At 42.1% G+C, this 10,999-nt stretch overlaps 1 protein-coding gene across 1 annotated transcript in view; it reads left to right on the top strand.

Annotated features, from left to right (window-relative positions):
- Nucleotides 1–10,322, top strand: part of NEFH (neurofilament heavy chain) — a 39,269-nt gene extending 28,947 nt beyond the window's left edge. Inside the window, exon 4 of the mRNA XM_082269160.1 lies at nucleotides 7,004–10,322. Coding sequence (XP_082125286.1) covers nucleotides 7,004–9,635 — 2,632 coding nt within the window. The 3' untranslated portion in view covers nucleotides 9,636–10,322. The remainder of the gene's footprint in view (nucleotides 1–7,003) is intronic.
- Nucleotides 10,323–10,999: the final 677 nt, after the last annotated feature.

Here is a 10,999-nt window from a genome sequence, read left to right on the forward strand (position 1 = left end):
GACTTCGGTGTCAGTTTTTTATTATTTTCAGAATATTGATGTTTATTTCTCTTTACTCACTATCGCTAACTAGTGTCAGGGGGATCCTCCTGGTGAACTGCAAGTGACAGCAGGCTGCAGTTTCTCACTGGATAATCTGGATCCTTACGGTCTCCCAGCCTGCCCAATGAGCGTGAGAAGGTTATAGTCCCGCACTAAGTAATGCTGAGATGTGGGCCCACTCCTGGGGATAAGAGGTCTCTGTTTTTTTCCTAAAAAGATCCCCCAGGCCTATCAGGACCCGGCCCTCCCTGCTCCCACATGGGGGCGCTGTATTCGGCACCTGTCGCCAGAAGGGGGGGTATACAATGTTACCTTGTCCTGTGGGGTACTTTTAGGTGGATCCCTGAGGTGGCCTCATGCCTGGGTCCTGACCGTATGGCAGCAATTCCGGCCGCCATCTTAAGTGTGGGCATCGGCTCTCTGTGTGTAAGGTACAGCAGCCATTTTCCCTGAGCTTCCTATGCTTTTGTATTGGCACCATTCTGTTGTAGCTTGGAGCTAGACAGCCAGTTTGGTCTAATGTGCTTCCTGGTCACTTCCTGTGAGACGTTTCATCTGCTGAATCTCCATGCGGCAGAGTTGCGACTACCGGTGCATCCGGATCGCAGTCTCTCATTTCTCTTTCTGCAGCATTGGAAAATCTGGCATCAAAGATGGATTTTGTAATGAAACAAGTCACTAGCCAAAAAAGGCCACTGCCCTCTCTGTCCTCTGATTCAGGGCCTGATATGGTCACCACGGACAACCCCTCCTCGATGGATCCCTGTCCTTGCAGTTGGATGGTGAGGAGGATATATCCTCCTTGGCTGCAGCGTGGGAACGCGCTATGGTGGAAGCACCGATTCGTTCAGTAAGGGAAACATTAACAATGGATTATGAGCCCACACAGTCAGGAAAGCGGGTAGTTTTTGGCTCCCGCAAAGCCCAGAAGTCGGGTCTCGAGGATTTTCACGATATTGTGAGTGAGCAATGGTGGCGCATTAAGCACGTGCTAGTGGTGCCAAAGTGCTTTAAATGCCGTTATCCCTTTGCTGACTCGAACCGCTGGACTGTGCCACCTAGGGTGGATTACCCTGTTTCCAGGTTAAAAAAATCTACTGTGGTGCCCATTGAAGATTCCACAGCGTTTATGGACCCGGTGGACAGACGGGTGAAACCCCTTTTCCACCACCTACATCTTTTGTGTCCCTTCTGGTTTCTCAGACGGTAACGGAATTGGTTAAAGTACTTAGGGGTAACTTGAACACTGACATAGTTCCCCCGACCCTGATTGAGCTCACAGACCAGATGGCCCAGGCACTGGTGTTCCTGTGTGATGTGGCTCTGGATGCGGCCCCTCTGGTTGCCAGAGTGTCAGGAGTAGGGATTGCCATACGCCCCATGGTGTGGCTGAAGAGCTGGTCGGAGGACTAGGCCTCTAAGAAGACCTTAACAGATCTCCCTTTTTTGGGTAAACGTCTGTTTGGAGACTCCTTGGATGAGTTAATCAAAGGATTAACGGGGAGTAAGAGTACTATTCTTCCCCAATCCTCAAAAAGCAAGGCGTCCTGCAGTAGGCGGGAGCCCTCATTCATGGCTCATAGGTGGTTTTTCGCGCCTCAGGGGCAAGAAAAAGGTAAACCGTTCAGAGCCTCTGGAGGGAACAAAAAGGCTTGGTCGGGTAAGACTAGCCAGTCCAGTTTGGTGGACAAATCCTCCTCTACATGAAGGGGCGCCCTCACCCGATTCTGGGGTGGGGGGACATCTGCCTTACTTTCAGGAACCCTCGACATCTCTGATTCAGGACAAATGGGTTCACAAACTGATTAGTTTGGAGTAAAAGATCAAATTTCGGTCTCGCCTAGCAGACAGATTCTTTCCCTCATATCTTCGTTACAGGGAGAGATCAGGTTGCTGATGGACAACGATCTCTCATCTCTGCGGACTTGCATGAGAGCCCTGGGGCTGATGGCCCTTCGAGGCAGTCCCATTTGCTCAATTTCATTCCAGGGCTCTGCAGAAGGAGATTCTTGTCAAGTGGAACAAGGATCTGCAGTCCTTAGACAGAATGATATGTTTGAGCTGACTCACAAGGTCAACGCTCTCATGGTGGCTTCTATCGCCCGCCCTGAGCCAGGGCAAGTCCTTTCTACCGCTTTTGTGGACGGTGGTCACCACGGAAGCTAGCCTGTCGGGCAGGGGTGGAGTGCTGGATAATCTCTGTGCCCAGGAAGTCTGGTCGATAGAGGAGTCCTCTTTACCGATAAATGTTCTGGAACTCAAAGCAATCAAGCTTTGCCTGCTCCACTGGACAAATCAGCTACAAGTTTCCCCGGTTCGGATTCAATTGGAGAATGCCACAGCTTTAACCTACATAAATCACCAAGATGGCACAAAGAGTGCCCGGGCGGCCCAGGAGGTGGCTGAGATTCTGACTTGGGCCGAGGAACATGTTTCGGCTCTCTCCGCAGTTCACATCCCAGGAGTGGAGAACTGGCAGGCGGATTACTTGAGTCATCAGGTTCTGGACCAAGGGGAATGATCCCTGCATCCAGAGGTATTTCATCTCTTGTGTGTCTGGTGGGGCACCCCAGAGGTCGACCTGTTTGCGTCTCGTCTGAACAAAAGGGTGAAAACTTTTGTGGCCAGGGCTCGAGATCCTCTGGCCGACGCCACAGACGCATTGGTAGCTCCTTGGAATCAGTATCAGCTGATTTATGCATTCCCTCCAATACAGCTGTTGAGGTTTCTCCGCAGGATGGCAGCGGAAAATGTTCCAGTGGTTCTGGTGGTCCCAGACTGGCCTCGTCGAAAGAATTGCACCCTGGCTTGTTTTCGGGTTTGAGGTTCTTGACTTTCTTGCAGAAAGGTGTTGAGCACCGGTTGGCCTTGGGCACAATCAAGGGCCAGGTGTAGGCCTTAGCTATCTACTTCCAACGCCCGTTGGCTGCTAATTCCTTGATTCGCACCTTTATTCAAGGGGTGCGTCATCTGGCTCTGCCTTTGCCTCTGTGGGATCTGAATTTGGTTTTGTCTGTTCTTCAAAAGCCTCCTTTTGAGAATATTAGGGACCTTTTTCTGCTTTTGTTATCTCAGAAGGTTGCCTTTTTGGTGGCTTTTACTTCTTCCCACAGAGTATCTAAGTTGACGTCACTTTCTTGTCGTTCGCCTTTAGTTGTCCACAGAGATAAGGTGGTTCTCCGACCTAATTCGTCTTTCCTTCCTAAGAATCCCAAGGAAATCGCCTTGCATTCACTGGATGTGGTTCGGGTGATGAAGGTTTATCTGACGGTAACTGAGTCCTTTAGAAAATCGGATTCTCTTTTTGTCCTTACTGAAGGATCTTGTAAGGGTTTGGCTTCGTCTGCTGCGACCATATCCAGATCCAGATAGATTAGGCAGACGGTTGTACAGGCCTATTCGTTGAAGGGTCAGGTTCCTCCTTTCCCTGTGAAAGTGCATTCTACTAGAGCGCTGATTGCCTCTTGGGCTTTTCGCTATCAGGCGTCTGTTACTCTAGTGTGTAAAGCGGTTGTCCGTGCTTACTTTTACAGAATTCTACAAGGTAGATTTATTGGCATCTTTGGATTCCTCCTTTGGCCGCAAGGTATTTGCAGGCTGCTGTTTAAAGAGACTTGTTTTTTCTCTTTAAGGGGTTGATTTTTTTTTTTTCTTCTTCTTCCATGGGTAAGTTCCTGTTGTTACTGTTTGAGCTTTTTTGTTACCCAATTGGCTACGTTTTTAGCCTTGGAAATACGTTAACTGTTGTGGTTGCATTTCTTCCCACCCCTCATGCCTATACTGCTTTGGGACGTCCCAATGGTATAGAAGCATAGCAGCTGCGTCTGTCAATGGACGATAGAGAAAAATTGATTTTTGTAAGAACTTACCGTTAAAATCCCTTTTCTCTGAAGTCCATTGACAGACGCAGCACCCGCCCTTTATTATGGGGATGGTTTGTGTCTTTTTTTCACTGCTTGCTACTAAACTGATGTGAGAGCACAGTATGTGGGGGGTTATGCTGAGAAGGACAGCCCCTATAGGCGTGTCAGTGATTTTTTTCACTGCCTAGTCTACTCCTGTAGATGGCGCATAACCCAATGGTAAAGAAGCATAGCTGCTGCGTCTGTCAATGGACTTCAGAGAAAAGGATTTTACAGTAAGTTCTTACAAAAATCTATTTTTTTTTAAATAAAAATAAAACCATAAAGTTAGCCATAGTTTTTCTATAATGTGAAAGAGAATGTTACGCCGAGTAAATTGATACCAAACATGTCATGCTTCAAAATTAGGCATGCTCTTGGAATGGTGACAAACTTTAGTACCTAAAAATCTCCATAGGCGACGCTTTAAACATTTCTACAGGTTACCAGTTTAGAGTTACAGAGGAGGTCTAGGGCTAGAATTATTGCTCTCGCTCTAATGATCGCGGCCATACCTCACGTGTGGTTTGAACACTGTTTACATATGTGGGCGTGACTTGCGTATGCGTTCGTTTCTGCAGGTTTTTTTTCTTATTTAGTTTACCTTTTTATTTTTTGTTTTTACACTGTCCCTTTTAAAAAAAAAATGTTTTGATCACTTTTATTCCTTTTACAAGGAATGTAAAAAGCAGGACAGGTCCTCTTTAATGTGAGATCTGGGGTCAAAAAGACCTCAGATCTCACATCTACACTTAAAAGCAAACCCCAAAAAAAATGTAATTTTTTTCAGCAAGAAAAAAAGTTGACTTTTTAGGCCGTTGGGCAGAAGCGACGTATGACGTCGCTTCGGTCCTCCAAGGCCATAGAGTCAAGTGGGGGCCATCTTTCCCTCACTCAACTTCCTGCCTGGGACACTGAAGGACCGGATCGTTATCCCCACTACTGACGGCTCCGGTAAGCGGGGAATATGACCGGGAATCGGTAGGAGGGGGGTGGGCACCTCTACCACCGCCCAAAAAAGTGATCCCGTGGTGAATCCGCCTGGGACCACTTTGATGTGAAAGAGCACCGCAGGCCACATATACAAATACCAGGGTTTTGGCAACTATCAAAGTACTGACGTAAATACGCGGTGGGTGGTGCAGAAGTGGTTAAAGTGTCACTAAATCCATGTCATAAAAAACTATGGAATAGGCTCAGTTCACATATATGCAAATCGGAAGTGTTTTTAACCACATCTGATTCGCATAACATGTGAATCAGACCGGCTTTCAATTAAACCAGTTCACACATGTCCGGGGTGGCCGCAGTCAGTTTCTGAAAATGGTTCTGTGCAATTTTGGGTCCAGTTTAGGTGTGAACTCAAGTAAAAATTTGCACATGAATCGCACCTGAACCGGTGAATAAAACCACAAACTGCTCCAAACTGCAGCCGGACATGTGTGAACCTAGCCTTAATGCTGTATTACATTCTGTTCATACTCACTCAGTCACTATGAGATTTGTTTTCTGTATTCTGCAAAAAACCTGGTTGATCCTGCTGTTCTCTATCTCCCTCTTCTGTCCAAGTCCCCAGTGTAGCTAGGGATTTTGCAGAGCAGCGTTGGCAGCTAAGCTTTTCCTCCTATCACAACTCAGCAGCCTATGTAACTATAGAGTCACACATGTGGGCATATACACATTGGTAAAAGACAGCCCACTCCCTCCTCCTCCATGCCCATTAACCAGCTAAACACAATGGGGGCTGGCTTTTACATCTTGATTGATGGAGGCTTCACCTCCCTCCTATTCTAACACATGGGCTGGAGGGCATTACACAGCCTGTGAATGGCAAAAATCTGCCCACACCAGGTTTATATAAATAATACAGATTTGATTTCAAATATATATTTGTATAACAATTTTAAAACAATTTATTGATATTATTTTTTTTTACTCTGTATTCCAAAGGCTTTTTTTTTTTTTTTTGAACATGTGACCAGCAGCAGAGGAATATAAGCTCCTCCTGCTTAGGTTTCCCTGAAGACAGGCTGGAAAAGAGCTGGGTCATATGACAGCTGTATATTGATTAAGAAAAGGGTACTTAGATTTTTTCTTTTTTTTTAATAATTACAGTGACATCATCCATATACAGACATAGAAGGGTCAATGTAAATGAAACAGTGTGTGTTTAGTATCATTTAAGCCTAATTTTTATTAAATCTTAAGAGCCACAGAAATATTCAGATAATGAGCTCTGGACAGTTTTATCTAGTTAACGGCATTTATAAACCTTCCTACCTGCACCTTATGTTTTTTATCTGCATAAGATGTACTGTACAATATTCTTGTAGTTTAAGTGTGTAATTTGTTGGCTTGTACACACAGTATAATAGAGTAAATTTTCACATTCTGTTTTAAAAATAGCCGTTTTCAAAGGTGAGTCATGCAGCATGGCACTGCACAAGTTAATGCATGACCTTTGTGTGAAGTCTAAGAACTGACACTTCCTGTGAAGAAACTTCATATCTCACAATCCCTGGGTATCTCAGTTTAACACTGGTGCAGCTATTGTAATTATCTTGAACACAGCCACAAACAGGCAGAGCGTTCATAGAGAGAGCACCATGCTGGAAGAGATGAAATCACAGAGGAAATCACAAGGCATAGATATGATGCTGCGTTAACAAAAACAAGAAATTGCCTGTCCTTTTAGTGCATAGGGACAAGCTAGGTGACAAGTGGGAATTGTACAGCTATTACACTACAAACTGCAACCACACCATGTGAGCCCATCATTTCAAGGTAAGGCAAACCAATAACACCAGGAAAATAATTACAATAATACGTAGTAAAAAAAACAACAAAAAAAGTGTACAATACCTTTAAAATAAATGTAAAATTATCCAGGCATCAAATACGATTCTTGGTTGAACTTTGCAGACAATAGACTGCTAAATATAAACATACAATAATTCTATTGTTGACATTATACAATTTGTAACTGTTCTGACTGTACTGTAGTAGCTTTGATGCATGCCAATATCATAAAATCTGTTTGCTATTGTGTTTGTCTCTAGAAAACTACTGGAAGGAGAAGAATGCCGCATTGGAACAAGTTTTGATCATTTTCCATTTGATGACAGAACTCCAAGAATCCCAAGTACACCAAAGCATATTAAAGTAAAAAAAGAAGAAAAGATTAAGATTGTGGAGAAATCAGATAAAGAAACTGTAATTGTAGAGAAGCAAACAGAGGAAACGCATGTCACTGAGGAGGTAACAGAAGAAGAAGAAGAAATAATTACATCTCCTGAAAAGGAATCTGTAACAGGTGAGAAGACACCTGAGGAGCTATCAGAGAAGGAGGGGGAGGATGAAACAACAGAAATAGATGAAGTAGAAGATGGGAAAGAAGGAGAACAAGAAGACAGTAAATCAACAGAGGAGACAGAGGATAGAGAAAGTGAATCAACTGAAGGTGGGGAAGAAAATGAAAAATTTGAGAAACCTGGAATCCAGGAACCAAAAAAGATAAAGGAATCTGAAATAATAGCAAAAGATAAAGAAACAAATGATAAAGACTCAAAAAAGGAAGACAAGGGGAAATCAGGAAAGAGTGAGAATGGGCAATCAGTGCAGAAAAAAGTAAAAGAGGAACCAAATGACATAGATAAACAACCTTCAAAGAAAGAAGAGAAATCTGGGCCAGAAACAAAAGAGCCTTCTAAAAAGGATGAAAAAATTGATAGCAAAAAAGAAGAAAACGAGTCAGACACCAAGGATGAAAAGAAGAAACCTACTAAGAAAGATGACCGAGGCTTTGCAGAGGACACAGAAAAAGAGAAGCTTCCCAAGGAAGATGAAAAGAAAACTGTAAAGGAAGACGAGAAAACAAAAGACAAAAAATCAATTCAGGAAGCGGATAAAAATGCTACTAAGATAGAAGACAAGAAACCAGCTAAGGAGGAAGAAAATAAGCCTTTAATGGAGAAAGAAAAGAAACCAGCTAAGGAAGAGGAAAAGAAACCTTCTGTGGAGCTAGAAAAGAAACCAACTAAGAGTGCAGAGGTAGATGAACAAAAGAAGCCAGAAAAGACACCAGCAAAAGCAGAGGAAAAGAAGCCTACCAAAGAAGAAGAAAAAAAGTCAGATAAGGCAGAAGATAAGAAACCATCCAAGTTGGAGGACAAGGAACCTGCAAAGGAAGAAAAAAAGAAACCAGCCAAGGAAGAGAATGGGAAACCAGCTGAAGAGAAGGTAAAACAACCTTCTAAGGAAGAACAAAAGAAGCCATCTGTAGTAGAGGAAATTAAGCCAGCAAAAGCAGACGAAAAAACACCCATCAAGGAGGAAGAGAAGAAACCAGCTAAAGCAGAGGAAAAGCCACCCACCAAAGAAGAAGAGAAGAAACCAGCAAAGGTGGAAGAAAAACAAATCACTAAGGAAGAAGACAAGAAGCCAAGTAAGGTAGAGGAAAAGAAACCAGTTAAGGCAGAGGAAAAGCAACCAGCTAAGGAGGAGGAAAAAAAACCTACAAAAGAAGAAAAGAAGCCAGCTAAGGCAGAGGAGAAAAAAGCAGACAAAGTGGGGGAAAAGCAAACTGTTAAGCAGGAAGAAAAAAAGATGGTTAGTGCAGATGAGAAGAAATCTACTAAAGCTGAAGAAAAAGAACCAGTTAAGGAAGAAAAGAAACCAATCAAGGTTGATGAAAAGCAGGCAGTTATTGAGGAAGAAAAGAAACCAGCCAAGGCAGAGGTAAAGCAACCAGTTAAGGAGGATGAAAAGAAGCCAGCTAAAGCAGAGGAGAAAAAGCCAGCTAAATTAGAAGAAAAGCAACAAATTAAAGAGGATGAAAAGGAGAAAAAGCCAGCTAAAGTGGAGGAAAAGAAACAAGTTAAGGAGGATGAAAAGAAGCCAGTTAAAGCAGAGGAGAAAAAGCCAGCTAAAGTAGAAGAAAAGCAAAAAATTAAAGAGGATGAAAAGGAGAAAAAGACAGCTAAAGTAGAGGAAAAACAAGTTAAGGAAGATGAAAAGGAGAAGAAGTCAGCTAAAGTAGAGGAAAAGCAACAAGTTAAGGAGGATGAAAAGAAGCCAGCTAAAGAAGAGGAGAAGAAACCAGCTAAGGTAGAGGAAAGGCAACCAGCTAAAGAGGATGAAAAAAAGACACCTAAAGCGGAGAAGAAACCAACCAAATCAGAGGGAAAGGAACCAACTAAAGAAGATGAAAAGAAACCAGGCAAGGTTGAGGAACAAAAACCAGCCAAGGCAGAGGAGAAAAAAACAGCCAAGGTGGAAGAAAAGAAACCAGCTAAAGTAGAGGAGAAGAAAACTGAAAAAGAAGAGGAAAAGCAGCCAGCGAAAAAAGATGAAAAGAAGCCAGTTAAGGAGGAGGAGAAGAAACTTACTAAAGTAGAAGAAAAAGATGCAAAGCCAGCTAAAGTAGATGATAAAAAGCCTACAAAGGTAGAAGAAAAACAGCCAGCTAAAGAAGAAGAGAAATTGTCAGTAAAAACAGAAGAAAAAGGTTCATCTAAAGTAGAAGATAAATCATCACAAAAAACAGAAAAGTCACCCAAGGCAAGCGATTCAACAAAGAAATCCGAAAAAGAGCAAGGTATAACAAGTAAGGTAGAGAAAAGCGAGAAGTCTTCTGGTACAGACCAAGTAGAGAGTGATTCAACTCAGGTAGGAAAGAAAGGTGCAAAATAAACTAGCCTATTAAAGACTAGACCAAGCAGATGGTTGGATCCACCAAAGAGGTCACTAGAGATCCAAGAATCATCCTCTGGAACTGTCAACCTCAGAGACTATGCCTTGACATGGTGAACCCCACTGTATTTCTGATGAGCAGAATGAACAATAAGCTAGCCGCATACTAGAGTGACCAAGAGCAACATTAGCTCTGCAGGATGCTCTAGTTCAGTGGTTCAAACCTATTCTTAAGAAACTGCAACACTTATGTGCTACCAATCACGTAGAATATGCTTATGGGGTATTTACCAAGGGTGACAAAAGGGGGGCAATGGCAATATGATATTGCATTATCTATTCCACTTGCAATGATAGCTAGGACTATAGGATGTAGGTATAATTTTGTGATTCATGAAAAACCTTTGAGACATTTTGGCACTAACATATAAAAGTGGTAAAGGAAAGGCTAAAGAATAAATTGATACAGGAGCAAAGAGTAGTCATAGGAGGAGTCAATTGGAAGGTAAGTTACAGTAGGAAATGTGTAGGATTTAAAGGAAGGTCAGTGTGAGAATATGTCACAAAAATGTTGCCATGCATAGCCTTGAAAGTTACCTTCAAATCAATTGTTAGGTTCTGGTGGTCTGCAGGGCACATAGAAGTTCTAATTATTGATGCAGATCTCCTGCCACACAGATAAAATGAAAAATCCTATGTTTCAAAAAATGAAATGTTTCAGATCTTTTGACTAACAATTAAAAAAGCTACTGGAAAATTTCCACCTTGATTAATAAGATGGGACACATTTCAAAGACACTTTAAGTGGTACCATGATTCTCTAAAACATTTAAAAACCAGCAGCAGCAGTGGAGTCCATTGACTCTACATTCTACTGTTTTATATTCTGACATAACACACACACACACATATATATATATATATATATATATATATATATATATATATATATATATATATATATAATTTGCTGCATAAGCTGCTGTAATGTTTACATTTCTGATAAACTTTTGAAAATGAATACTGAGTACTGTTTTCCAGCATTTCAATGAATTATGTAACCAGGCTATGTTTAATATATACAGATGACAAAGAGATGCCCATATTCTCAGTGTTTCTAAAGTGAATTTCTAAAGTAAAGATAAAATAAATTACCATAATCACAAGTTATTTAAAGGATGAGATCATTAATACAAGTGCCAAATTTGCGAAATAAATTAAGTGAGAGGTGGTTAGGGAAAAGGACTGGGTCTTGTGAAGCCTTTACTTATAGTAACTATCCAAAGTTGGAAAGCGAGGTATGCTTGGGTATTGTCCATCAAAGTCTTCCTATATGAAGATGCAGATTTAAAAAAAACCTGGAA

This window comes from Pelophylax lessonae (genome assembly GCF_965119305.1).
Source record: "Pelophylax lessonae genome assembly, chromosome: 1".
NCBI classification, from domain to species: domain Eukaryota; kingdom Metazoa; phylum Chordata; class Amphibia; order Anura; family Ranidae; genus Pelophylax; species Pelophylax lessonae.